Source organism: Microchirus variegatus, assembly GCF_963457635.1.
Source record: "Microchirus variegatus genome assembly, chromosome: 21".
Taxonomy (NCBI): Eukaryota; Metazoa; Chordata; class Actinopteri; order Pleuronectiformes; family Soleidae; genus Microchirus; species Microchirus variegatus.
This window is the reverse complement of record NC_139822.1, coordinates 18545775-18573463: the sequence shown is the minus strand read 5'-3', so window position 1 is coordinate 18573463 and position 27689 is coordinate 18545775. Positions and strand designations below refer to the sequence as shown.

The 27689-nt window shown below is 41.9% G+C and overlaps 1 protein-coding gene across 1 annotated transcript in view; it reads right to left on the bottom strand.

Moving 5' to 3' along the window:
* The window catches only part of adamts9 (ADAM metallopeptidase with thrombospondin type 1 motif, 9), a gene marked incomplete at both ends in the record, with an annotated part of 66737 nt that extends 46444 nt beyond the window's left edge, over positions 1-20293 (bottom strand). Inside the window, 10 exons of the mRNA XM_083908073.1 lie at positions 1321-1462; positions 3336-3482; positions 3990-4095; positions 5477-5517; positions 5694-5818; positions 5916-5999; positions 11288-11667; positions 14567-14735; positions 16239-16654; positions 20194-20293. Of these exons, the coding sequence (XP_083764199.1) occupies positions 1321-1462; positions 3336-3482; positions 3990-4095; positions 5477-5517; positions 5694-5818; positions 5916-5999; positions 11288-11667; positions 14567-14735; positions 16239-16654; positions 20194-20293 (1710 nt within the window). The remainder of the gene's footprint in view (positions 1-1320; positions 1463-3335; positions 3483-3989; positions 4096-5476; positions 5518-5693; positions 5819-5915; positions 6000-11287; positions 11668-14566; positions 14736-16238; positions 16655-20193) is intronic.
* Between the last annotated feature and the right edge of the window lie 7396 nt (positions 20294-27689).

Sequence of the window (27689 nt, the reverse complement as noted above, 5' to 3'; positions counted from 1 at the left end):
CTTCGTGACCAGCATTGTTGAGCTTTCCCTCCTTACCTTTGATTTTCATCGGCGTGTACATTTGTAGCAACGTCCTAAACGGGTATCAATCCCGTCTTTGTTTGAATGTTTCCATTAAATTTGAGTAAGAATCTAACCCAATGATGTACGTCACAAAATATGATCATATTCATGAAATACTCGTCTCCTATAATGGGCAAAACTAAAAATTCATAAGTCTGTCAACAAGAACAAGTGAGGGAGTGCAAAGAACAAACAAGGGAGCGCAAAGAAAAAGTGAGGGAGTGCAAGGAAAAAGTGAGGGAGCGCAAACACTAAATGAGGGAGTGCAAAGAACAAGTTAGGGAGTGCAAAGAACAAATGAGGGAGTGCAAAGAACAAGTTAGGGGATGCAAAGAACAAGTGAGGGAGAGCAAGGAAAAAGTGAGGGAGCGCAAACACTAAATGAGGGAGTGCAAAGAAGAAGTTAGGGAGAGCAAAAAACAAATGAGGGAGTGCAAAGAACAAATTGGGGAGTGCAAACAACAAATCAGGCAGCGCAAAGAACAAGTGAGGGAGTGCCAGGACAGATGAGGGAGTGCAAAGAACAAGTGAGGGAGTGTAAAGAACAAGTGAGGGAGTGAGGGAGTGTAAAGAACAAGTGAGGGAGCTAAAAGAACAAATTAGGGAGTGTAAAGAACAAGTGAGGGAGTGAGGGAGTGTAAAGAACAAGTGAGGGAGCTAAAAGAACAAATTAGGGAGTGTAAAGAACAAGTGAGGGAGCGAAAAGAACAAGTGAGGGAGTGTAAAGAACAAGTGAGAGAGTGTAAAGAACAAATCAGGGAGTGTCAAGAACAAGTGAGGGAGTGTAAAGAACAAGTGATGGAGTGTAAAGAACAAATGAGGGAGCGTAAAGAACAAATGAGGGAATGCAAAGAACAGATGAGGGAGTGCAAAGAATAGATGAGGGAGTGCAAAGAAAAAGTGAGGGAGCGTAAAGACCAAATGAGGGAGTGCAAAGAACAAACGAGGGAGCGCAAAGAACAAACGAGGGAGTGCAAAGAACAAATAAGGGAGTGCAGAGAACAAGTGCATTTCCAAACAATAAAATACAATATTTTTGAATGATTAAATCCACATTTTATTTGCTTCTTATTAAAGGCTTCCTCTCAGTCTACAGACTCCTGACGATGAGATAAAATGTTCCGCACTGGACCTTTAAATGTAGCTGCAGCCCCCCCAGCCCCCCCCCCCCCCCCCCCCCCCGGCCCCTCCCTCGCAGACCCACATGTGCAACGCGGCAACGAACGACGAGCTTAGAAGCGAAACCGCTCCACTCACCATATATGGGCACACCTGCGTCCCCGGCCCAAATATCAATTCACACTGTTTATTGACGCTGTATATCCGTCCGGGCAGCTGCTGCGGGAGACTGTACGGCCTAGAGACGGGCTCGTCGAGCAAGCACTCGCCATATCCTGTGCTATTAAGAAATAAAAATCAAAACCACTTAAATAAAAAAAGGAGGGGGAGGGATGGGGGGGGGAGAGAAAACAGAAGAGACACAGACAGAAAAAAAACAAAAAAACACACTCAGTTCAGCCGGAGAGGTGATTTATCTCCACATATCTACTGTAGAGCGTCTACTGTACTCAGACTCTCTGTGTCTGTTTATGGTCATTCAGCTGCACCAATCCCTCACAACCATAAAAGTGTGTGAGTGTGTGAGTGTGTGAGTGTGTGTGTGTAGAACACTGTGTTGTGTAAGGTCGGGCGATAAAGGAATAGAAAGTTGTTTCCTGGTGTTTTCATTCGTACGACAACATTTTAGAGCTCCCAAAAATACTGTTTCCATGTGGATAAACTTTGACAAATTCTCCTCAAACTCACTTTAGTGCGTGCGAGTCGTCAGGCTGCATCCACATTACACTCTGTTTTCAACTGTTTTCGAGGGCCCAAAGGTCGAGATCGAGAAGTTTAAAATCACTAATGGCTCAGGGTTTGTTTGCAAACTCCAGGTCGAGCGAAACAAAACATAAACGATCATTTTCTTAGTCGTTTTTTTAAAAAGTTGTACGTAAACGACGCATAGTTTTCAAGACATTTTATCCACACGAAACACGCCAAAATGCTGCAGTACATATGCCAGGCCTGTATGGGGCGCTGTCACGCTGCTACACCTAAATAGCAAATTGGCAAATTGTCTGTATTCTGTGTGGATAAAAAACTGTGGGAATAAAAATCTAAATCCACACTACTCTGTTTTCATTTTTTTAAAAACACAAACGCCCGCTGTTATGATTAAAAAACTTGTATGAGCCATCATGTGACATCCACACTAGTCTGTTTTCAAAATTTTAGAACCCCAAAGTTTGAGAAGTTTCAAATCACTAATGGCTCAGGGTTTTGTTTTTTTTAAACAAAACATAAACGGTCCTTTTCTTAGTCATTTTTTTTAAAAAGGTTTTCCGTAAAGGGTTAGCATAGTTTTCAAAATATTTCATCCACACGAAACACACCAAATGCTGCAGTACATATGCCAGGCCTGTATGCGGCGCTGTTACGCTGCTATAACAAAATAGCAAATTGGAAAATTGGGGTGTGGATTAAAAAACTTTGAGAATAAAAATCTATATCCACACTACGCTGTTTTCATTTTTTTTTTTTTTTAAGAATAAGGAAAGCAAAAACACACTAACGCCTGCTGTCGACATTAATGCAACATTTTAGAGCCCAAAAGAAAGCAAATAAAGCATTAAACGGTCCTTTTCTTTGTCGTTTTTAAAAGGTTTTCTGTAAAACGCAGCACAGTTTTCAGGATATTTCATCCACACAAAGCAGCGCGGGTTTAGAGTTTGTTTGAAAACTGCAGGACTTGCACTTCCTGACTGCTTCTTATCAGCCATGGTTTCACGATGTGAGGGAAAAAAGTGCATTTAAACACTAACTAATAGTTTCAGCTGTACATTTTTTTTAGAAAACATAGTTGTGTGGATGAAGCCTGAGAAGGTTTACTGACATTTAAATTTACATACTGTACAGATAGCATGACCTCCACTCCACTGTGTTTGTGTCTGTGATGTCACGTTCATCGTCTAATCACTACTACGCCGATTAAGGAGGAGAATTAGAGCCTTAATGTGGAAAAATATCTTTACGATTAAAGTCGTATTTGCTCAGAATTCTGAGGAAACGTCACATTTAATCTCATAATTGTGAGAAAAAGTGACATTTCCGGTGGTGATTTTCAGTTTTTGCGAGTTGTAACCACAACAATGGACCATACCAACCATAACAATCATCTACATTATGTCTACAACAACAACAGTGGAGAGAAGAAGAAGACTGTGACCTACTCGAGGAACTCCGTGATGTACTTCCTGCTGCACTTGGACCACATCCAGGGGTTTGTGTTGTAGTTGAGCGTGGGAGCCATGACGTGCTGCTGAATCTTCACTCCGTCCTCCCTGCACTTGTTACTGTCGTCATGAGGCATGTTGAACCTGGCGATGGGAAAACAAAACCAAAAAAACGAAAAAGAAAACATGCTTCAAGGGGCGGGTTTTAGATCGGGGTTTGACGAGGCAGCGACACCAGGACACAGATTATAGAAAAAAAATACACCCGCAATATTTGCCACTTTGATTTTAACATTATATTACCATTTATGCATGAAAAAAATGAACTATTTATTGATTTGTACAGTGCAAACTCTCCCATACCAAACCCCATAGAGAAAATCGTCAATTTTACATCACAGCGCACATGAGGTTTTAATCCACTTCTGCCTCCATTATTATGTTCTACTGTGTTATTGTGTAACGTCTTCGTTTGAAATGCTTTATTTTAAATCACCTCAATGACAAAAACTGACCCAAACAAGGCAACAGGGGACCAGAAGCTCCTGTGCTCCAGTGGGTTAAAAATCGCTGATTTTCTCTATGGACTTTGGTGCAGGGACTCAAACACTTAGGCAGGCATAGATTTTTACGGGTTAAAGAGTCACTTACACGTGACCGAGTTCGTGGGCGATGGTGAACGCGGTGCTGAGTCCGTTGTCCTCGCTGATGCTGCAGCTTCTGTACGGGTCACACACCGTGCCCAACTCTGCAAGACCTGAAACCCAAAAACACTCACTTAAGATGCCGTTTTCCTGCAGAATTATCAGTTCATAGAGTGCATGTATATGCTTCAAAACCCATTCACACCCTGGGAATCAAACCCACAACCTTAAAATTGACCTTCAACCAGCACCTCAAAAGCTGCGCGCGCCCAACGTGGGGCTCGAACCCACGACCCTGAGATTAAGAGTCTCATGCTCTACCGACTGAGCTAGCCGGGCTATGTTTGCTTGTAAATCACTGGAAACTTCCCAGAAACTTTCCATGGGAATGATCCTAAATGGGATACTTTCAATAGGAATTATGGGAATTTATGATAATTTACTGGAAATGTTATTGATTCACCAATCAATAACATTTCCAGTAAATTATCATAAATTCCCTGTCATAGAGCGCATTTATCTACTTCTCAACGCATTCACACCCTGGGAATCAAACCCACAACCTTTAAGTTGATAAGACGATCCACTCAACCATCACCTCAAAAGCTATACGCGCCCAACGTGGGGCTCGAACCCACGACCCTGAGATTAAGAGTCTCATGCTCTACCGACTGAGCTAGCCGGGCTATTTTTGCTTGTTAATCACTGGAAAATTCACGGAAACTTTCCGTCGGAATGATGCCAAATTGGATACTATCCATAGGAATTATGGGAATTTATGATAATTTACTGGAAATGTTATGGATTCACCCAGTCATAGAGCGCATGTATCTGCTTCTCAACCCACTCACATTCAGGGTATCAAACCTACAACCTTTAAGTTGAGAAACGACTCACTCAAACATCAGCTCAAAAGCTATACGCACCCAACGTGGGGCTCGAACCCACGACCCTGAGATTAAGAGTCTCATGCTCTACCGACTGAGCTAGCCGGGCTATTTTTGCCTGTAAATCACTGGAAAATTCCCAGAAACTTTCCATGGGAACGATGCCAAATTGGATACTTTCCAACTAGGAATTATGGGAATTTATGAGAATTTACCAGAAACGTTGTCTTAGATCGTGAGTTAGTCGTGCATGCCAGGCTCAGGTCGCTGGTTTCACCTGAGACAAGGGCCAATCGGGAAGATCACCCGAGAGGCAAGAGTCTGCTTTTTGTTGTTTTATTCCAGTTTATTCCCACAAATTTCCGTTTATTCCCAGTTCTGATAATTCCCGGAATTGGGCTTCCCGGAGTTGGTGAGCGTTCTGGTCTGGGTAAATGGTTTATATATCACGTTTCTTGTCTTGTTGACCACCCAAAACTGAATAGGCCCAACGTGGGGTTCGAATCCCCACGTTGGGCCCATTCAGTTTGGAAAATTCCCAGAAATTTTCCATGGGAATGATCCCAAATTGGATACTTCAGTTTAATAAGTTCTTAAATCCACTTACCTAAGGTGTCACATTTGTCTCGTGCTCTGCAGATGTCCTGTCTGTGACGAAAACGCACATCTTTAGATGCTAACGGTCACGTTCGTGGCCACAAAAAGGTTTTATTTGTCAATTCCAAAAAACAAGAATTTCTACAAAAACAGCAGTTTTTTTTAATGGGGCGTAAACTGCAATATTTGGGATTGAGATTAAAGGTCTATAAAGAGATCGTTCCCACCTGGTGATGAGGATGGCCGTGTCGTGGTGCGAGTGGTGGTTGTCGTCCACAGAGTTCTGGCTCTGCTGCCAAATGCAGAAGTTCTTTAACGTGGTCTGTGCGTTGAAGGAAATGGCCGGACCGTCCTGCAAAGACGAGAAAAAAAACACACACACACATTTAGAAACAGACGTCATAACAGGAGTTTATTTCCTGCGATAAGTTCTCTTGTCGTTCTCTCACCGGCTCGTTGTTTATTATGACTAACTTCACGATCACAATGTTTATCAGGTTTCCAATGCTGGGGTCCTTGTAGATGGAGGAGACCTGGATAAAAGAAGAACAGCACACAGTTAGATATTAATGTTTATGTTTGGACTTTTGACGATGACACACTCGGATTTTTTTGTCCTACGTCTTTCAAGGCCGTCCTTGTGTGTTGTGTCTGGCGATGCTTCCTGTTTTACTTTGTACTTCTCTACACTTATGTGCCTTGAGTGCATAAATATACTGTATATATACACACACACTAAAATACGTATTAAAACTGCTCCTATAAACTGTAGGATTCCATAAAAGTGAGGATTTACCAGGGTCATTGAATGCATCTTATTAGCTGCTCGTCGTAGCCCAACAAACAGTGAACCCTACGTTATTCCCCCCCACTCCCGCTCTCTCTCCCTCCCCCCCCCCCCATGCTCTGGAGGTTCCCACACCTTGGTTGACATCAAATTCAAGGACTTTTCAAGGACTTTCCAGGCCCAATTTCCTCAAATTCATGGACTAAATGCGCCGACACAGCTTTTAAATCACAAACTGTGGAGCCAAATTCATTTCAATGATTTCAATGACCTACGTCTATTAAGAGTAATTTTCAAAAAAAATGTCAAGGGCCTTGAACATTATTCAAGGACCCATGAACATCGATGGCAGGAAAACCTTCAAAAAACTATTATTTTAAAATCCACAAACTATCAAGGATTTCAAGGACCTGTGGGAACCCTGAAGTGCACATCGAAGGAGGGAGACATTTACCTAAACATCAACTTCAATTCTTTCAAAATTCAAGCACCTTCAATAACCCATGTCTATTAAGGGTAATTTTCAAAAACTTTCAAGGACCTTGAACTTTTTTCAAGGATTTCAAGGACCCATGAAAATTGATGTTAGGAAAACCTTTTTTTTGGCAGGAAGACTTTTTTTTTTTATAAATCCACACATTTTCAAGGTTTTCAAGGACCTGTGTGAACCCTGAAGTGCACACTGGTAGTGGGAGGATTTATCTAAATATCAACAAGACCCCTGTCAAATTAGGGTAATTTTCAAAAACTTTCAAGGTCCTTGAACTTTTTTCAAGGATTTCAAGGACCGATATCTATTTAGGGTACTTTTCAATAACTTTCAAGGGCCTTGAATGTTTTTCAAGGATTTCAAGGACCCATGTCTATTGAGGCTACTTTTCAAAAACTTTCAAGGGCCTTGAACGTTTTTCAAGGATTTCAAGGACCCATCAACATCAATGGGCAGGAGACATTTACCTATTTTCAAAAACCTTTTTTTTTCCCAAATCCACAAACTTTCAAGGATTTCAAGGCCCAGTGGGAACCCTGTGCAGAGTCCGTTATTAAAGTTCAAAACTGAGTTTTCCCTCATGTAAAAACTTGTTTTCACCCTAACCCTTGGGTGAGACTCGAACATAACACTACGTTTATGACGCAACACGAACATAAAGAACTTAATCCAGATGAAATATGACACACATTAATAATCATGAACGACTTCCCTGCAGTTTCTTAAAGCGAGTGCTGGGAAAAACTCTGCTTGATTGGTAGAGAGAGAGAGAGTGAAGCTGATAACGGCCTCCAGGTCCCTGCGGAGAAAGCAGCCGCTGCCAAGTAGCAGAATATAGGTCAGCGCGGCCTCCCCTCTGAGGACTGTTTGCCCCAGAAGGTTCGAGGAAAGCCTTTATTTGAAGTGGCGGCGAGTATGTGGTCTGTGTGACATACCTGAGCTTATTTTTTTTTTTTTCTCCTGAAACATTCATCATGCTGTCAGACAGACAGCAGCTCTCCCTCCAGCTGCCCTCTCTACTCTCCTGACCGTTTGAAAGCGGTGTTTACCTCTGCCCTAGGCCGACCCCCCCTCTCCTGGCTAAATTACAACGCGAGCAGAACAGGTACATACATTATGTGCACGTGCGAGTCTGTACGGCAAACACACACACACACACACACAAAAAAAACCCTGCATCTCTTAATCTTTGATCGATGCAGGGAAAAAATCAACGATTCGTGCAGATTCTTATTCGCACAGGTCATTTTTTGTTTTTGTTTGAATCGGTCGCAGATGGACGTTTGCAGATCTAAGACGTCTGCAACTGTGTTTACTGGCGCTGATGTCATGGAAACGTCTCAGATTTAATTCCGCGTTAATTGTAAGATACATGTTGATTAAAAGAGCGAGCACACACGGTAAATATTGTTTCAATACTTTCCGCCGCGGGACTCGCAGAGCTGGACAGGTTTCAGTGCCGATCTGGTCCTTCTGACAATCGTGGGTGTTTTAGGCTGATTCGAACAGATTTTAATTTTCACCGATTTCAAAACGTAGCAATTTGCCTTTCTCAACACAAAACATCTATGACCCGAAGACGCCGACAGTCCACTACATTATCTAAAGTCACGTTAAATCACACAGAGAGTTTCTGTGAGATCCCAAATCCCCGCAATCGTCTTCATTAATTAGTTTTGAAAATCACTTGTTCACCCATTAACACATTTACTCACCCTGCCATACAGCGCATTAATCTGCTTCTAAACCAGTGTTTACCAACCCTGGGAACACTGCACTGCCCTGTTTTAGATGTTACCCTGCTCCAACACACCTGATTCAAAGAAGCCTAATAACGAGCTGTTCATCTGAATCAGGTGTGTTGCAGCAGGGTAACATCTAAAACAGGGCAGTGCAGTGTTCTCTGAGGACCAGGGTTGGTAAACACTGTTCGAAACGCATTGCACAAACAAACCCTTTCATACCCTGGGAATCAAACCCACAATGTTTAAGTTCAGAGATTCCTATTTCCATAGGAATGCTCCCAAAGGAATCATGGGAATTTATAAGGATTTAGATTGTGTCGGTCATCAAGTTGAACAATGCAGGGCCTCGCAGATTCAGGTCGTTGGTTTCACCTGAGACAAGGTGTTAATGGGCCATTAGGGATTGTATGATACTTCCACATGTATCTGCTTCTCAACCCTTTCACAACCTGGGAATCAAACCCACAACCTTTCAGTTGAGAGACGACAAAGTCAAACATCACCTCAAAAGCTGTACACGCCCAACGTGGGGCTCGAACCCACGACCCTGAGATTAAGAGTCTCATGCTCTACCGACTGAGCTAGCCGGGCTATTTTTGCCTGTAAATCACTGGAAAATTCCCAGAAACTTTTCATTGGAATGAACCCAAAGGAATCATGGGATTAGGGATTAGGGAATCATGGGCCATTAGGGATTGTCTGATACTTTCACATGTATTTTGCTTCTCAACCCTTTCACAACCTGGGAATCAAACCCACAACCAGAAACAACTCACTCAAACATCACCTCAAAAGCTGTACACGCCCAACGTGGGGCTCGAACCCACGACCCTGAGATTAAGAGTCTCATGCTCTACCGACTGAGCTAGCCGGGCTATTTTAGCCAATAAAACACTGGAAAATTCCCAGAAACTTATCATGGGAATGAACCCAAAGGAATCATGGGAATTTCTAAGAATTTAGATTGTGTCGGTCATCAAGTTGAACAATGCAGGGCCTCGCAGATTCAGGTCGTTGGTTTCACCTGAGACAAGGTGTTAATGGGCCATTAGGGATTGTATGATACTTCCACATGTATCTGCTTCTCAACCATTTCACAACCTGGGAATCAAACCCACAACCTTTAAGTTGAGAGACTACTCATTCAAACATCACCTCAAAAGCTGTAGACGCCCAACGTGGGGCTCGAACCCACGACCCTGAGATTAAGAGTCTCATGCTCTACCGACTGAGCTAGACGGGCTATTTTTGCCTGTAAATCACTGGAAAATTCCCAGAAACTTTCCATGGAAATTTATAAGAATTTAGATTGTGAGTCGGTCATCAAGTTGAACAATGCAAGGCCTCCCAGATTCAGGTTGTTAGTTTCACCTGAGACAAGGTGTGAATGGGCCATTAGGGATTGTCTGATACTACCACATGTATTTGCTTCTCAACCCTTCACAACCTGGGAATCAAACCCACAACCTTTAAGTTGAGAGAAACATCACCTCAAAAGCTGTACACGCCCAACGTGGGGCTCGAACCCACGACCCTGAGATTAAGAGTCTCATGCTCTACCGACTGAGCTAGCCGGGCTATTTTACCCTGTAAATCACTGGAAAATTCCCAGAAACTTTCCATGGGAATGATCCCAAACGAATCATGGGAATTTATAAGACTCAAACATCACCTCAAAAGCTGTACACGCCCAACGTGGGGCTCGAACCCACAACCCTGAGATTAAGAGTCTCATGCTCTACCGACTGAGCTAGCCGGGCTATTTTTGCTTGTAAATCACTGGAAAATTACCAGAAACTTTCCATGGGAATGATCCCAAAGGAATCATGGGAATTTATAAGAATTTAGATTGTGAATCGGTCATCAAGTTGAACAATGGAAGGCCTCCCAGATTCAGGTTGTTAGTTTCACCTGAGACAAGGTGTGAATGGGCCATTAGGGATTGTCTGATACTTCTCAACCCTTTCACAACCTGGGAGTCAAACAAGTATTTGCTTCTCAACCCTTTCACAACATGGGAGTCAAACCAATAACCTTTCAGTTGAGAGACTACTCACTCAAACATCAGCTCAAAAGCTGTACACGCCCAACGTGGGGCTCGAACCCACGACCCTGAGATTAAGAGTCTCATGCTCTACCGACTGAGCTAGCCGGGCTATTTTTGCCAGTAAATCACTGGTAAATTCCCAGAAACTTTCCATGGGAATGCTCCCAAAGGAATCATGGGTATGTATAAGAATTTAGATTGTGAGTCAGTCATCAAGTTGAACAATGGAAGGCCTCCCAGATTCAGGTTGTTAGTTTCACCTGAGACAAGGTGTGAATGGGCCATTAGGGATTGTCTGATACTTCTCAACCCTTTCACAACCTGGGAGTCAAACAAGTATTTGCTTCTCAACCCTTTCACAACATGGGAGTCAAACCAATAACCTTTCAGTTGAGAGACAACTCACTCAAACATCAGCTCAAAAGCTGTACGCGCCCAACGTGGGGCTCGAACCCACGACCCTGAGATTAAGAGTCTCATGCTCTACCGACTGAGCTAGCCGGGCTATTTTTGCTAGTAAATCACTGGAAAATTACCAGAAACTTTTCATGGGAATGATCCTAAACTGTCTTCAACCCTTTCACACCATGGGAATCAAACCTATAACCTTTAAGTTGAGAGGCGACTAAACTGGGAAACTTTCCATGGACATTTATGGTTATTTCCTGGTAATGTTGTCTTAGTCGTTGGTTTCACCTGAGACTTCCTTCCCCTGTTGAAAGTGATGATTTAGCGCGGAGAGCAGAACTTACTATGGACATCAGCGTGAGGATGTAGTGCTGCAGGTTGCCTCCGTGATGCTCCACCATCTTGTTGTCGGCCACCAGCATGACCTCCACGAAGCGCGGGTAGGAGAGGAAGCGTTTGGATCTCCTGTGAGGTCCCGAGTCGCCACTGCTGTCGTTTGAAGGTCGAGCGCCGGCATCTCCGCCGCCGCCGGCGCCACCGCTCTGTGATCCCAGTAAATCAACGCCGGCCAGGCGGGAACTCAGCGACTCCACGTCGCCGAACATACCGGCGCTGACCACAGGGGCAGCGGTGGTGGACGCGGCGGCGGCGGCGGCGGCGGCGGCGGCGGTGGGGCCTCTCTTCAGCGTTTGCCTCTTCTTCTTCTGCTGTCTGTGTTTGTGTCCTGCAGCAATAGACAAACAGAGGCGTGTAAATACGCCGACACGCTCACAAACGCGACCCGAGGAAGCGTTTAACCGGCAAACCAAACGCGCGTTTTTTTAAAACGTCTTCAAAAAGACGCGTGCACGAAGCGACTTGTGACTCGGAGCCAGGTTGTTGTGTTCATACAAACGCTTCTATCTTTTGTTTACTGTTGCTCAAAGAGCGGGTCGACAAATGAACAACAGAGGCTTATTTTCCTTTTCTTTTCCCCCCACCTCCCTCCCTACTTCTTCCTCTTCTTCCTCTCTCTCTTTTTTCGCCTCCTCATTGAGAAGAAAAAAGGGGGCAAAGAGTTCACGCTAGGTAAACCTGGCGCTTGGCCATAGAAGAGAAAAAGTGGAGCACACAACCGGGCAGCAGAAACCCGTCGACACTGAAGGGAATTAAGGTCTGATTTTAATCATAAAATCGCTCTAATGCCACATCTTTTCCCCCCTTTTTGTTTTGAATTTCAATAAATGTCGACGTAGCAGTTCCGAGGACCACCGGCGACGCTTCCGACCGGCGAAACTATTTAACGGTTTCGGCGTCCGCATGGCTTCAGATTCTACGCGTCACGTTCGCGGCTGTAGGTCTGCCGCGCTAAGCGCTCTTATCGCTGCAGGCAGAGGAAGAACAAGAGTCAACAGGAAGTTCAGCCCGTAAACTCTGATGTGACCAAGATACGAGGCCCCCCCGACGACCTCCAAGGGTTTTGGGGTTTTTAATCTGTGTTTGTGCTGCAGTTGTGCAGTGGTTTCTCGTCAATATTTCACGTCGATAATCGCGCGGTCGTCTATGGCGACTTAAACGACTCAAACTCAAAGTTTTCAAACTGAAAACTGTGAATTATTCTGATGTTTTATTGGCAATCAGAGCGTTTCACCGCTGGTCATAAATCAGCAGGGATGAAAATCCCTCAGGGATAATAAAACGTCCTTCAACCTTGGATTTTCTTCTAATTTTCACCAATAAAATACAAAGACAGATTCAATATCTGTTGATATACTGGTTTAACTTCATATAACTGTGATATTGTGATCACACAAAGGCAAACTTAAGACAAAAGTTAACATTTATTCATTCAAAACAAATAGAAACTTACTTAGTGTACAAAAAAATAACTAGCATCAATAAAAGCTTAGACTAGCTGCCTTTTTCTCCCAGAAGTGACAAAAATAAACTGTACACAAATAACAAACTGGTGTTTTGTGTGGTTTTTCAAAAAAGAAATAAAAAAAATTCAAAATTTTCAAATAATTCAAGATTTTCCAAAAATTAAAAATAAAAATAAAATAAATTTTTTTTAAAAAAATTAAAATTTCAAAAAATTCAAAATTTTCTAAAAATTCAAAATTTTCTAAAAATTCAAAATTTTCTAAAAATTCAACATTTTCTAAAAAAATTCAAAATTTTCTAAAAATTCGAAATTTCTATTTTTTTCCACAAATTTCCCAAAATTTCAAAAATTTCAAAAATCGATTTTTTAAGTTTATGAATCGATTCAGAATCATGGATGATTAGAATCGCAAATCCTATGTGAATCTATTTTTTTCCCCCACCCCTAGTAATTAGTACAGAGCAGTTCCATGGTTAATGATATTTTACTGTTCAATAAACATAATTCAGCTTTTTGTCTTCCTTTTTCTATGATTTACGGTGAATAATTCAGCTCTGCTATTTGACATTCCTTTCCTTTCTTTCTCAATCCTCAGAATCCTGACCCCCGTGCACATGCAGCGTCTGGCTTTTAAACCAGATAAGCTCCAAACTAGTTCTCCAGTAGCAGGGAACGATTACTTTAATAGCTCAATAAGCTCAGCTGCTGTTACATCATCTGTTCCTGTTCAAAGTGATAGCGGAAGACGTTGGAGCGATGCAACGATGACGTCTGTGGGAACTCATTTAAGGAGTCGATTCAAGACGCACAACTGACACCGACACTCACAAATATGACGTCTACGCCCTGTCAGCCAATCACGTGGCAGCACTCAAAGCACTTAGACATGTTGACATGATCAATACGACCTCACGAAGTCACACAAATAACCACCAAATAACCCTCAAACATCGAAGCAGGTCAGTTACAGCAGCTAGCTTACCTGCTAGCCCAAGTTATGCGTCCATTGGTTATATTTCCTCATTTCGAGGCCTCATTTTGTCGAAGTGTTTTTGTCCAAAACAACCGTTTAGAGCCAATTCATAATCCAAAACGACACACATGAGAGCGAGTAAGAGTAATGCAGGGCCCACAGTGTGTTGAGCTTAGACGAGCGGCTACGAGGTGCGTTCAATGACCCTCAGAAATGGCCCAACTACTGCAACCACACTCACGCAGAACATTTTTCATTTAAAGCCATATCTATAACACCTGATATGGTGGATAAATTGCACATGTGCTAGCTACTGCTGCCACATGGTGGAAACAGATGCACGTATAACACTAATGAAAATGTATTAGTGTTAGACGAACATCTATTTTTTAAATTTCTGATGGTTTTAACTCCCAATGAAGGAAATATCTGCTAAATAATCAGCATACCAGTTAGCTCCGTTAGCTGCGTTACCTCCTTTAGCACGGTTAGCTCGCATACAGTCGAACTGGAGCGGTATTAAACGGAAAAGAGCAGCGCTAACAAATAACCAGCGTACCTGTGCACTGCGTATGTGTGCCTCTGTTTTTAAAGTTTAGCGTTACTTTAGAGATTCATTTTAGCAACCCGGGAGTCACGTAAACATGACGTCACGCGCGTCTTTTTCCGGGTCAGTCATCGTGAAAGCGCGTCATGCGTTTACGTTGACGCCGTTAACACCGTTAAACCGCCGTTAGCGCGCTAACGTGTCCAGCACTAGTGTAAACATAGTGTCATAATCCATACCTGAAGTGTCACAGGCAGAGTTGTCCTCCTCGGGTGTTTCTTGTTTCTTGGGTTCACTCTTCTTGTAAACAATGTGAGGTTTTGTGTGTTCCTCTTCATAGTGTTCTCCTTGATAAGTTTGCAGGGGCTCCACAAAAAACTCCCCCTCTGGAGACCTGAAAGTGCCAAGCTGGGGGGGGGGGGGACCAAAAAGCACTTATTATGTGTCGCCATCCATTTTCTGTAAATACTTTTTAGGACTTAACTTAAACAACCAAGAACAAGCCACGGTGAAATGCGGCTCATGTACGACTCATTAGAGAAAATAAGCAACGCCGACACCTCTGGGATTTTTACAAAAATAAAAGGTGAAATTGGTGAATTTGTGATGTCTATCAGGTCAAACACTGTGAGAAACACTGTGAAAGCTCGTGCTAAATGCTTCATGGTAGGGATTTCACACGCCGTATTTAGTGAGAATAGTGAAAAGAACACGCGCGCAATCGTCATGGCTGAGTTTGACACACTGCGTTATATACGACGCACGTTATGTTTAAAATCCCCTCATAATAGGATATTAGTCGGGCTTAACACTTTTTAACCAATAATCCGTTCAAACCTGGGAGGAAAAGTTCAAACTTCAATCTTAAAAAACGGTTTTAGTTCAAAATAAAACAGCGTAAGAGAAGATGAAACCTTCTGAAGTAGCTACCGCTAACTGCAGTAGTAGCTAACTGAAGTAGTAGCTAACTGAAGTAGTAGCTAACTAAAGTAGTAGTTAACTGAAGTAGTAGCTAACTGTAGTAGTAGTTAACTGAAGTAGTAGCTAACTGAAGTAGTAGCAAACTAAATAGTAGCTAACTGAAGTAGTAGCTAGCTGAAGTAGTAGTTAATCGAAGGAATAGCTAACTGAAGTAGTAGCTAACTGAAGTAGTAGCTACCTGAAGTAGTAGTTAACTGAAGTAGTAGCTAACTGAAGTAGTAGCTAACTGAAGTAGTAGTTAATTGAAGGAATAGCTAACTGAAGTAGTAGTTAACTGAAGTAGTAGCTAACTAAAGTAGTAGCTAACTGAAGTAGTAGCTAACTAAAGTAGCAGCTAACTGAAGTAGTAGCTAACTAAAGTAGTAGCTAACTGAAGTAGTAGCTAACTAAAGTAGTAGTTACAGCAGCTTCTGAGAGAGAGAAAATCAGAGATTAAAGTCAGGATTCTGAGATCTGACTTTAATCTCAGAATTCAGATTTTTTTCCCCCTCAGAATTCTGAATTTCAACTTCAATCTGAATGAAAATTCTGCCTTTTTTTCTCAGAATTCTAACTTTAATATCAGAATTCATGCATCATCAGGCTTCTATACTTCCTCTCAAAAACACGTGGCCTTAATCCTCTAACATATTAATTCAACTTGTCACTTTTACCTCTTTCTAACCTTTAGAAATACTTTAATTATTCAGTTTCTGTTGTTTTTAAATGATTCGGTAAAACATCATAAATCAGCGTTAAAGTACTTAAAGTATGTAAAGTGCTTTTGTTCTGCTTTGTCCTTATTACTGTGTGTGTGTGTGTGTGTGTGTGTGTGTGTGTGTGTGTGTGTGTGTGGTGATAAATCAGCTCCCCGAGGCAAACGCTTTAAAGCATTTTCATTAGTTTTTGTCATGTTGTTGATGAACTGGTCGGTAAACTCAGTAAACTCACCAGTCCGGAGCACAAACTGATGACGGCGGCGTGTTCTTCCTGTGCATTTACGTGTCCTTTATAGAAGCAGTGTCTTAACTCTGTGTCCTCCTCGTCCTCCTCCTCGTCCTCCTCCTCGTCCACCCCAACATCCGTAGAATAATCCGTTAGGTTGCCCCCTGGTGGTAGTCCAAGTACTGTCACAGTGTACGACGGTGCGATAAATCCCGAGTCCAGCGTGAGGTTGAGGCGAAACTTCTGTCCGAACGCAGAAATGCTGTAGTGGACGATCCGAGACGTCCAGTGATCGGCGGCGGCGTCGCTCTCGTCCAGACTCCGCCTTTTCCTTCGGAAGTGGACGCTGGGCGGAAACGTGTCGCCGGCTTCGTTCACGCGCACCGGCGTCACAATCTCATACGCGCCGACGTCCTCTTTTACTGGGGAAATAGAATGCGTCAGTCTCAGAATTGGATCATGAAACATTTAATGTTACCAATTTTTTGATAAAAAAAAGTTACCAAAACTGTCAGTTTAAGTTTACGAGCGCAAAATGTTCAAAAGACGTTTCAGATACTCGTTATGTTACACAAAAAAACATATTTTACGCAAAAAAAAGTAGTCAAAAAACACACAAATTTGTGTGTCACTCATACGATGCGCGACATAACCGTTAATACCAACCAAAGGTTGGGGTCACCGCTGAAATAACTGAAGTTTACGAGAGCAAAAAGTTTACGAAAATTGTCTTAGCGTCGAAACTCATACTAGCGTTACACAAAAAAAAGTATTTTACGCAAAAAATAAGTCACAAAACATGTATGTGTGTCTCACGATCACGAAAACCCATCAGACGATGCGTTCACTCATTCATTCTGCGCTACAAAGAAAAAAATATTGTTTGTAAAGATACAAAAACGTGTCAATAACATACATTTATAAGAGCAATGTGTTAAAAAGTGTCTTAACTGGATCATAACACACTTAACTTTACCAATTTTTGGTAAAAAGTTATTAAAACTGGCAATTTAAGTCTATAAAGCAAAATGTTAAAAAGAAGTTTCAGAAACGTCTAAAATTGTACTTGTTACACACAAAAAAAACAATTTACGCAAAAAAAGTAGTCACAAAACAAATTTGTGTCTCACTCATACGATGCGCAATAAAACCGCTATTACCGAACACCGTGGTCAATGCTGAAATAACCGAAGTTCACGAGAGCAAAAAGTTTTACGAAAATTGTCTTAACGTCTAAACTCTTACTAGCGTAACGCAAAAAAAAGTATTTTGCGCAAAAAACAAGTCACAAAACATGAATGTGTGTCCAATTTTTGGTAAAAAGTAACAAAAAACTGGCAATAACTTAAGTTTACGAGAGCAAATTGTAAAAAAACAACAAACAAAAAAAACTTTCAGAAACGTCTAAAATCGTACTTATGTTACACAAAAAAACGCACTAATCTGCGTCTCACGATCGTGAAAACTCATCAGACGATACGCGATAAAACCGTTAATAGCGATACAACACCACGGCTCGCGCCACCGCTGTGCTAACGTGCACGGGCTGAAGCGCAAACTCATTCATTCCGCTCTACAAAGAAAAAAAATATTGTTTGTAAAGTTACAAAAACGTGTCAATAACATACATTTATAAGAGCAATATGTAAAAAAAGTGTCTTAACTGGATCATAACACATTTAACTTTTCCAATTTTTGGTAAAAACGTTACTAAAACGGTCAATAACTTAAGTTTACGAAAGCAAAATATTAAAAAGAAGTTTCAAAAACGTCTAAAATTGTACTCGTTACACACAAAAAAAACATATTTTACGCAAAAAAAGTAGTCGCAAAACACAAATTTGTGTCTCACTCATCAGACGATGCGCGATAAAAAACGTAAATTGAAGTTTACAAGCGCAAAAAGTTTCCGAAAATGGTCTTAACTTCTAAACTCTTACTTGCGTTACACAAAAAAAAGTATTATACACAAAAAATAAGACGCAAAACATGAATGTGTGTCTCACGATCGTGAAAACTCATCTGACGATGCGCGATAAAACTGTTATTACCGAAAAAAAAGTATTTTACGCAAAAAATAAGTCACAAAACAGACGATGCGTTAATAAAACCGTTAATAGCGATATAACACCGCGGCTCGCGCCACCGCTGTGCTAACGTGCACGGGCTGAAGTGAAAAGTCATTCATTCTGTGCTACAATGAAGAAAATATTGTTTGTAAAGTTACAAAAACGTGTGTCAAAACTGGATCATAACACACTTAACTTTACCAATTGTTTGGTAAAAAGTTACAAAAAACTGGCAATAACTTAACTTTCAGAAACGTCTAAAATCGTACTTATGTTACACAAAAAAAATGTGCGTCTCACGATCGTGAAAACTCATCAGACGATACGCGATAAAACCGTTAATAGCGATATAACACCGCGGCTAAAGTGAAAAGTCATTCATTCTGCGTCTACAAAGAAAAACTTATTGTTTGTAAAGTTACAAAAACGTGTCAATAACATACATTTATAAGAGCAATATGTAAAAAAGTGTCTTAACTGGATCATAACACAATTAACTTGTCAAATTTTTTGATAAAAGTTACTAAAACTGGCAATTTAAGTCTACGAGAGCAAAATGTTAAAAAGAAGTTTCAGAAACGTCTAAAATTGCACTTACGTTACACAAAAAAACATTTTACGCAAAAAAATAAGTCACAAAACACAAATTTGTGTCTCACTCATACGATGCGCAATAAAACCGCTATCACCGAACACCGTGGTCAATGCTGAAATAACTGAAATTTATGAGAGCAAAAAGTTTACGAAAATTGTCTTAACGTCTAAACTAAAAAAATCAAATAAATTGTTTGTAAAGTTACAAAAACGTGTCAATAGCGTACATTTATAAGAACGAAATGTAAAAAAAGTGTCTTAATTGTATGAAATAACACAACTTTATCAATTTTTGCGTAAAAAGGTACAAAAAACTGTCAATAACTTAAGTTTACGAGAGCAGAAAGTTTCAGGAAGGTGTCTTAACGTCTAAACTCTTACTTGAGTTACACAAAATAAAGTATTTTACGCAAAAAAGAAGTCACAAAACATGAATGTGTGTCTCACGATCGTGAAAACTCATCTGATGATGCGCGATAAAACCGTTATTACCGAACACCGTGGTCACAAATTTGTGTCTCACTCATCAGACGATGCGCGATAAAACCGTTAAATGACGTTTACGAGAGCAAAATATTAAAAAGAAGTTTCAAAAATTGCTAAAATTGTACTCGTTACACACAAAAAAAACATTTTACGCAAAAAAAAGTAGTCACAAAACACAAATTTGTGTCTCACTCATCAGACGATGCGCGATAAAACCGTTAAACGACGTTTACGAGAGCAAAAATATTAAAAAGAAGTTTCAAAAATTGCTAAAATTGTACTCGTTACACACAAAAAAAACATTTTACGCAAAAAAAAGGAGTCACAAAACACAAATTTGTGTCTCACTCATCAGACGATGCGCGATAAAACCGTTAAATGACGTTTACGAGAGCAAAAATATTAAAAAGAAGTTTCAAAAATTGCTAAAATTGTACTCGTTACACACAAAAAAAACATTTTACGCAAAAAAAAGGAGTCACAAAACACAAATTTGTGTCTCACTCATCAGACGATGCGCGATAAAACCGTTAAATGACGTTTACGAGAGCAAAAATATTAAAAAGAAGTTTCAAAAACGTCTAAAATCGTACTTGTGTTACACAAAAAAACCGCACTAATCTGTGTCTTCACACATGAAAACTCATGCGCGATAAAACCGTTAGTAAAACCGTTAGTAGCGATATAACACCGCGGCTCGCGCCACCGCTGTGCTCACGTGCACGGGCTGAAGCGCAAACTCATTCATTCTGCGCTACAAAGAAGAAGAAGAAGCACAGACACAGACACACAGACGGTCTGCAGACCGTTACCTGCGCTGGAATCCGAGCGTAATCTCCCCGTAGATGCGGCGACATTGGTGAAATAATCCGGGAGAAGCAGGAAACTCAGACCGCAGAGCAGCACATGCATGATTGTCCACGTTCAGCCTGCGGTTCGTCTTCTTAATAAACTGCGCTCACTCCACTGTGATTATTAGTATTAGTGTTATTATTATTATTATTATTATAATAATGATGATGATGATTATTCCAATGTTAATATGAACAGACGGAGCGTGATCCTCGGTCTCCGGGCGGTGAACTTCTCTGCTGGGTCATGAGCTCCGTGGAGATCCGGACCAGCAACAGGCATAACTGCTGCTGCTGCTGCTGCTGCTGCTCAAGCTGAAGCTGCTGCTGCTGAAGCTCCACTCACTGACTGAACACCAGCTCTCACACACACACACACACACACACACACACACACACACACACACACACAGAGAGACAGAGAGGGGCGGGGTCTACAGACAAAGGTAAACTGGCGCTACAGTGAAGCCGCCCCTCTTATATACACTCACTGCTGCAGAGACGAGGGTGGTCCATGTTCATGTGCACGTCAGATATGTTTGATTTATGCCTCATTCACTGGCTACAATGTGACCTGATGACACACCGGTCCTTGAGATCCTTGAAATTCAAAATCACAAACTTTCACAAAAGTGCTAAAGTGACTTTATTGCTCTTATAAACTCAAGTTATTTGTAACTTTATAAAAAAGAAAAAAAAAAAAAAAAAAAAATGTTGGTATGGGTCTCTAAACCCTCCACGGTTCTCAAACCGTGGTACGTGTACCACCCGTGGTACGCGAGCGTCCCTTTGGTGGTACTTTGAGGGAAAAAAAACACACATCGGAAATACTGTTGTATTTATACCGTATATATACACACCAGGGTATGTGATCGTGGACGTTTGTAAAGTCACTCTTCCGACACCAAAGGGGAGCGGGTTAGCAAACTTAGCAAAGCGTAGAGCGGCAGATCCTGGGTCTACGGTAGCTAAAAATGCTAATTTTTCTCAATGGACTTTGGTGTGGAAGAGTGAAACCTGCGTCAAAAAAGGTTGGCCGTGTAACAACGCAAAACACATTTTTAAGATAGCTTAAAAATACCACGCACGATACTCGGGGTGAAACGTGTGCTACGCTAATTGACGTAAGTCACATACATGTACCAAACCAAAGGGGAGCTGTTCACTTAGTTAATTACGCGTTATCTCGTGATTTCGGGCTGTGAAATGATTCACTAGCATGAAACTGAACGTGGCACAAACTTAGCAAAACGTAGCACGGCAGTTCCTGGGTCTACGGTAGCTAAAAATGCTATTTTTTCTCAATAGACTTCGGTGTGGAAGAGTGAAACTTGCGTCAAAACAAGGTTGGTCGTGTAACAACGCAAAACACATTTTTAAGATAGCTTAAAAATACCACGCATGATACTCGGGGTGAAACGTGTGCTACGCTAATTGACATACATGTTTGCATGTTTTAAAGTCACTCTCCCGCACCAAAGGGGAGCTGTTCAGTTAGTTAATTACCCGTTATCTCGTGACTTCGGGCTGTGAAATTATTCATTAGCATAAAACTGAACGTGGCACAAACTTAGCAAAACGTAGCGCGGCAGTTCCTGGGTCTACGGTAGCTAAAAATGCTAACTTTTCTCAATGGACTTTGGTGTGGAAGAGTGAAACCTGCGTCAAAAAAGGTTGGCCGTGTAACATCGCAAAACACATTTTTAAGATATCTTAAAAACACCACGCACGATACTCGGGGTGAAACGTGTGCTACGCTAATTGACGTAAGTCACATACATGTACTAAACCAAAGGGGAGCTGTTCACTTAGTTAATTACGCGTTATCTCGTGATTTTGGGCTGTGAAATGATTCATTAGCATGAAACTGAACGTGGCACAAACTTAGCAAAACGTAGCGCGGCAGTTCCTGGGTCTACGGGAGCTAAAAATGCTAATTTTTCTCAATGGACTTTGGTGTGGAAGAGTGAAACCTGCGTCAAAACAAGGTTGGCCGTGTAACATCGCTAACACGTTTTTAAGATAGCTTAAAAATACCACGCACGATACTCGGGGTGAAACGTGTGCTACGCTAATTGACGTAAGTCGCATACATGTTTACATGTTTGTAAAGTCACTCTCCCGCACCAAAGGGGAGCTGTTCACTGAGTTAATTACGCGTTATCTCGTGATTTCTGGCTGTGAAATGATTCACTAGAATGAAACTGAACGTGACACAAACTTAGCAAAACGTAGCGCGGCAGTTCCTGGGTCTACGGTAGCTAAAAATGCTATTTTTTCTCAATGGACTTTGGTGTGGAAGAGTGAAAAACTTGCGTCAAAAAAAAGTTGGCCGCGTATCATCGCAAAACAGATTTTTAAGATAGCTTAAAAATACCACGCACGATACTCGGGGTGAAACGTGTGCTACGCTAATTGACGTAAGTCGCATGCATGTTTATATGTTTGTAAAGTCACTCTCCCGCACCAAAGGGGAGCTGTTCACTTAGTTAATTACGCGTTATCTCGTGATTTCGGGCTGTGAAATGATTCACTAGCATGAAACTGAACGTGACACAAACTTAGCAAAACGTAGAGCGGCAGTTCCTGGGTCTACGGGAGCTAAAAATGCTAACTTTTCTCAATGGACTTTGGTGTGGAAGAGTGAAACTTGCATCAAAAAAAAGCGGTCCGTGTAACATCGCTAACACATTTTTAAGATAGCTTAAAAATACCACACACGACACTCGGGGTGAAACGTGTGCTACGCTAATTGACATACCTGTTTGCATGTTTTTAAGTCACTCTCCCGCACCAAAGGGGAGCTGTTCACTTAGTTAATTACGCGTTATCTCGTGATTTCTGGCTGTGAAATGATTCACTAGAATGAAACTGAACGTGACACAAACTTAGCAAAACGTAGCGCGGCAGTTCCTGGGTCTACGGTAGCTAAAAATGCTATTTTTTCTCAATGGACTTCGGTGTGGAAGAGTGAAACTTGCGTCAAAACAAGGTTGGTCGTGTAACAACGCAAAACACATTTTTAAGATAGCTTAAAAATACCACGCACGATACTCGGGGTGAAACGTGTGCTACGCTAATTGACGTAAGTCGCATACATGTTTACATGTTTGTAAAGTCACTCTCCCGCACCAAAGGGGAGCTGTTCACTGAGTTAATTACGCGTTATCTCGTGATTTCGGGCTGTGAAATGAATCACTAGTATGAAACTGATCGTGACACAAACTTAGCAAAACGTAGAGCGGCAGTTCCTGGGTCTACGGGAGCTAAAAATGCTAATTTTTCTCAATGGACTTTGGTATGGAAGAGTGAAACTTGCGTCAAAAAAAAGTGGTCCGTGTGACATCGCTAACAGATTTTTAAGATATCTTAAAAATACCACGTACGATAATCGAGGTGAAACGTGTGCTACGCTAATTGACATACATGTTTGCATGTTTTAAAGTCACTCTCCCGCACCAAAGGGGAGCTGTTCACTGAGTTAATTACGCGTTATCTCGTGATTTCGGGCTGTGAAATGATTCACTAGCATGAAACTGAACGTGACACAAACTTAGCAAAACGTAGCGCGGCAGTTCCTGGGTCTACGGTAGCTAAAAATGCTAATTTTTCTCAATGGACTTTGGTGTGGAAGAGTGAAAAACTTGCGTCAAAAAAAAGTTGGCCGTGTATCATCGCAAAACAGATTTTTAAGATATCTTGAAAATGCCACGATACGCGCAGTGTGCGATGCTAATTGACAAACGCAGCTTTGGGGTAAGTCGTCGAGGGACGGTGACTTATTTTGACTATTTGGGTCGGCCATGACAGTCAGGAAATGTCAGATATCGAGATAATCTGAGGAACATTCTAAAAGTTCGCAGAATCACACAGAGACAGAATACAAAGTCGTTGGGAGCGCTAACGTTCAAGTTACCGAACGGATAAGCTACACGACGTCGCGATCTACGAAACCTCGCCGAACTGCGGGAACGTCACGTTCGCCGGGAAGACGCCGGACCACGACATCTGCGGACGCTCCACCACGCCGACCGTTAGCAGTCAGTCGGAGTTACGATCACAATTTATTTATCGCATTTATTGCCGAGGAGTTACCGTCGTACGTCTACGGCTGTGATCTGAAGCCTTTAAGTGGCTGCTGTAAGCTAGGACAGCGGTAATGGTTTTTTTTAGGGGGGATAGAAGCTTTTTTATGTGGAAGATCAAAGAGTGGGTGGTTCCCAAAGACTGGGTCGGGGCCCACAGATGGGTCGAGGGGAAAAAATTTATGGTCCCTCCAAACAAATTTGTAGAATTTGCCTAAAACTTTTCGGTTAAGATTTTTATATATACGTATAACAACGTTTTTACCAAATGTCTCTAAGAAATTATTGGGTTACCGAATCAAAAAGGCATCAGATGTGACACATATGGCTTTAAATACTCATCTCTGGGGCTGAAACGATTAATCGATCGTACCAAACGAATCGGCAACTATTTTGATAATCGATTATTCGGTTTTTAAGTGTTTTCTAAAGAACGAACAGCTTCTTAAGTCGTGAATATTGTCTGGTTTCGTTGCTCCGTATGACTCAGGACTCATTAAAAACTGAATCATTTTGGATTTTGGACAAAGACATTTTCATTTCCAGGTTTGACGAACACAGATCAACATTTTATGGACCAAACGACGACTCGATTTATCGAGAAAACGACGGACGGATTCATCGGCCATGAAAACAATCGCTATTTGTCTTCCGTCTTTTCACCGTCTTACATAACCGTTGACTTCTTTGATGACTTGACCTTCAACGATGAGCGCAGACCTTTGAGGAAATCATCATCATCGGACATAACTTTGGTCTTTTTTCCTTGTTCACGCCTGATTTGAACCAGATCTTCTGAGGACTTTGACAAACAGGACGATATCATCTGCAAAAAAACGTCGACGCCTCGGTGCTTTACGATGGCGTCCTGAAGGCACGCGGTGAAGAGTTTTGGTGGAGATGTTGTCATCTCGTCTTGCTTCCATTTCCGTGGTACCGTGGTTTGCTATTTCTGTCTATTGCAAGGTTATTAAAAGGGCGATTTCAGTGTTTATTTAGGCCTTTATGTCGCCTTTACGAGCCAACTCACTGCAGGTGTCTGCGGATGTTTCCTGCCCTGTAAGACCTAACGTGGTGATACTGTAAATGCTAACAGCTGGAGCGCCATCATTTTAAAAGCTTATTTGTTGGGGGGTTCAAAGAGCGTGTGCGCCGCCGCTACGGAGGCTAACGTGCATCTGCAGGTGCAACACAGAGCCTCTGGTGTCTAAAACGTACACCGTATTTATATAAATAAAGTGTATTCAAAAGAGACGCCAGTGTACAAATATACGTTGCAGGTTTTGGCGCAGCTATTATTTCTATTAGCGCTGCATATTGTTGTCGTATTCTTATCAGTGCGGATTCTATTTGTTTGTATGTTTTTTTATTTATTAACTATACATTTTTTAATAGAAAGCGCTGTGACATTACCACCCTGCACACAGGAAGTGATTCCTTTTACGTGAAATCCGAAGGAAGCAACCGCAACGTTGGGCTAGCAAAGCGAGACGACTGCGAACGGCACCAGAGAACACAAATAAAAGTGAATTCCAATGCTCAAAAAAACCCAAAAAAGTTTGTTCAGCAGTGTCATTTGTCGTCCCCGCCCGCCCCCTGCTCTGCTGCCGTATACCCCACAAACGCTCCCTCAGTCCGCTCTCGTAGTTCTGCAAACAAATAAAACAGGAGGCAGAAAGACAACATCGACAGCAGGCTACGTAGCGCAGCTTTACGTCCCTCGGGACGTCGTTACAGGGAAAACAATTCCTCGAGTCCTTGTCATTATGGTCATTACATTTAGAGACGAACAAAGTCCCCCCAAAAAAAATGAATTTTTCTTTTGTCCAAAAAACTATATTTCATTCCTAAACGTCCCCCTGACACCGTATTTATATTAATAAAGTGTATTTAAAAAAGACGCCAGTGTACAAATATACGCTGCAGGTTTTAGCGCAGCTATTATTTCTATTAGCGCTGCATATTGTTGTTGTATTCTTATCAGTGCGTATTCTATTTGTTTGTATGTTTTTTATTTATTAACTGTACATTTTTTAATAGAAAGCGCTGTGACATTACCGCCCTGCACACAGGAAGTGATTCCTTTTACGTGAAATCCGAAGGAAGCAACCGCAACGTTGGGCTAGCAAAGCGAGGCGACTGCAAACGGCACCAGAGAACACAAATAAAAGTGAATTCCAATGCTCAAAAAAACCAAAAAAAAGTTTGTTCAGCAGTGTCATTTGTCGTCCCCGCCCGCCCCCTGCTCTGCTGCCGTATACCCCACAAACGCTCCCTCAGTCCGCTCTCGTAGTTCTGCAAACAAATAAAACGGGAGGCAGAAATGACAACATCGACAGCAGGCTACGTAGCGCAGCTTTACGTCCCTCGGGACGTCGTTACAGGGAAAACAATTCCTCGAGTCCTTGTCATTATGGTCATTACATTTAGAGACGAACAAAGTTCCCCCCAAAAAAAATGAATTTTTCTTTTGTCCAAAAAACTATATTTCATTCCCAAACGTCCCCCCGAGGGCCACAGTGACGGCACTTATTTCCCTAACCCCCCCCACGCCCCGTACGATGGAACTAATTAGGTATGCTCCTGGGGGTCAGTGAAATGTGAGCGTTTGAGATGAGTGGTTGTAATGAATTACATGCACATGAGGGAGTCGCGGTGGCCTCCGCATACTCGGCGACGCTAAACGCTCGAAGATAAACATCCTAAACCTCATGCACAGGAGCTGCTTTATCGGACAAAAAAACACTCTTGTTTCCAGGTAGAGTCCAAATAAACGGGCCAAAGCAGTCCATTTTTCTTAAAAGTAGTAAAAAAAAACTGGCCGAAACGAAACTTTCTTTTGAAATATGGAAAGCTGCGTTTATCGCGAGCACTTTCAACTGTAAATTTGTCACCATGTGCGTCTCGTTTCAGCATCCTGTTGCTCCGTCGCTGCTAATTAAAGCTTAATGTTCGCTGTCATGTCACATTAACGCAGAGTTGGACATTTTCCTGCAAAGGAGATTGTTTTTCCAGCGCAAAACTTGCTTGCCAAGATAAATAATACAAAAATTGACATTTCCCGCCCATTTTTTACACAATCAGACGTCTTTTTACGGCAAAAATATGAGTAAAAAAACAGGTAGGAGAACTTGGCCCCGGGTTGGTTTTCATGTGCAACAGCGTCGACCGTCGCCTCTTTACTGCGTTGCTTCAGTCGCCCCTCATTTCAGACGCAGAATTTCTCAATGGACGACCGTGGTTTGACTCAGCCGGTGGATGGGTGGGTAGGTTTGTGGGTGTGTGCGTCCACGTGTGTTCCCCGCCATCGGAGTCTCCCCTTCCTGAGCCGCGCAACAGGGCAGCGCCGTTCAGAGCGGCAGCCGCCGAGCG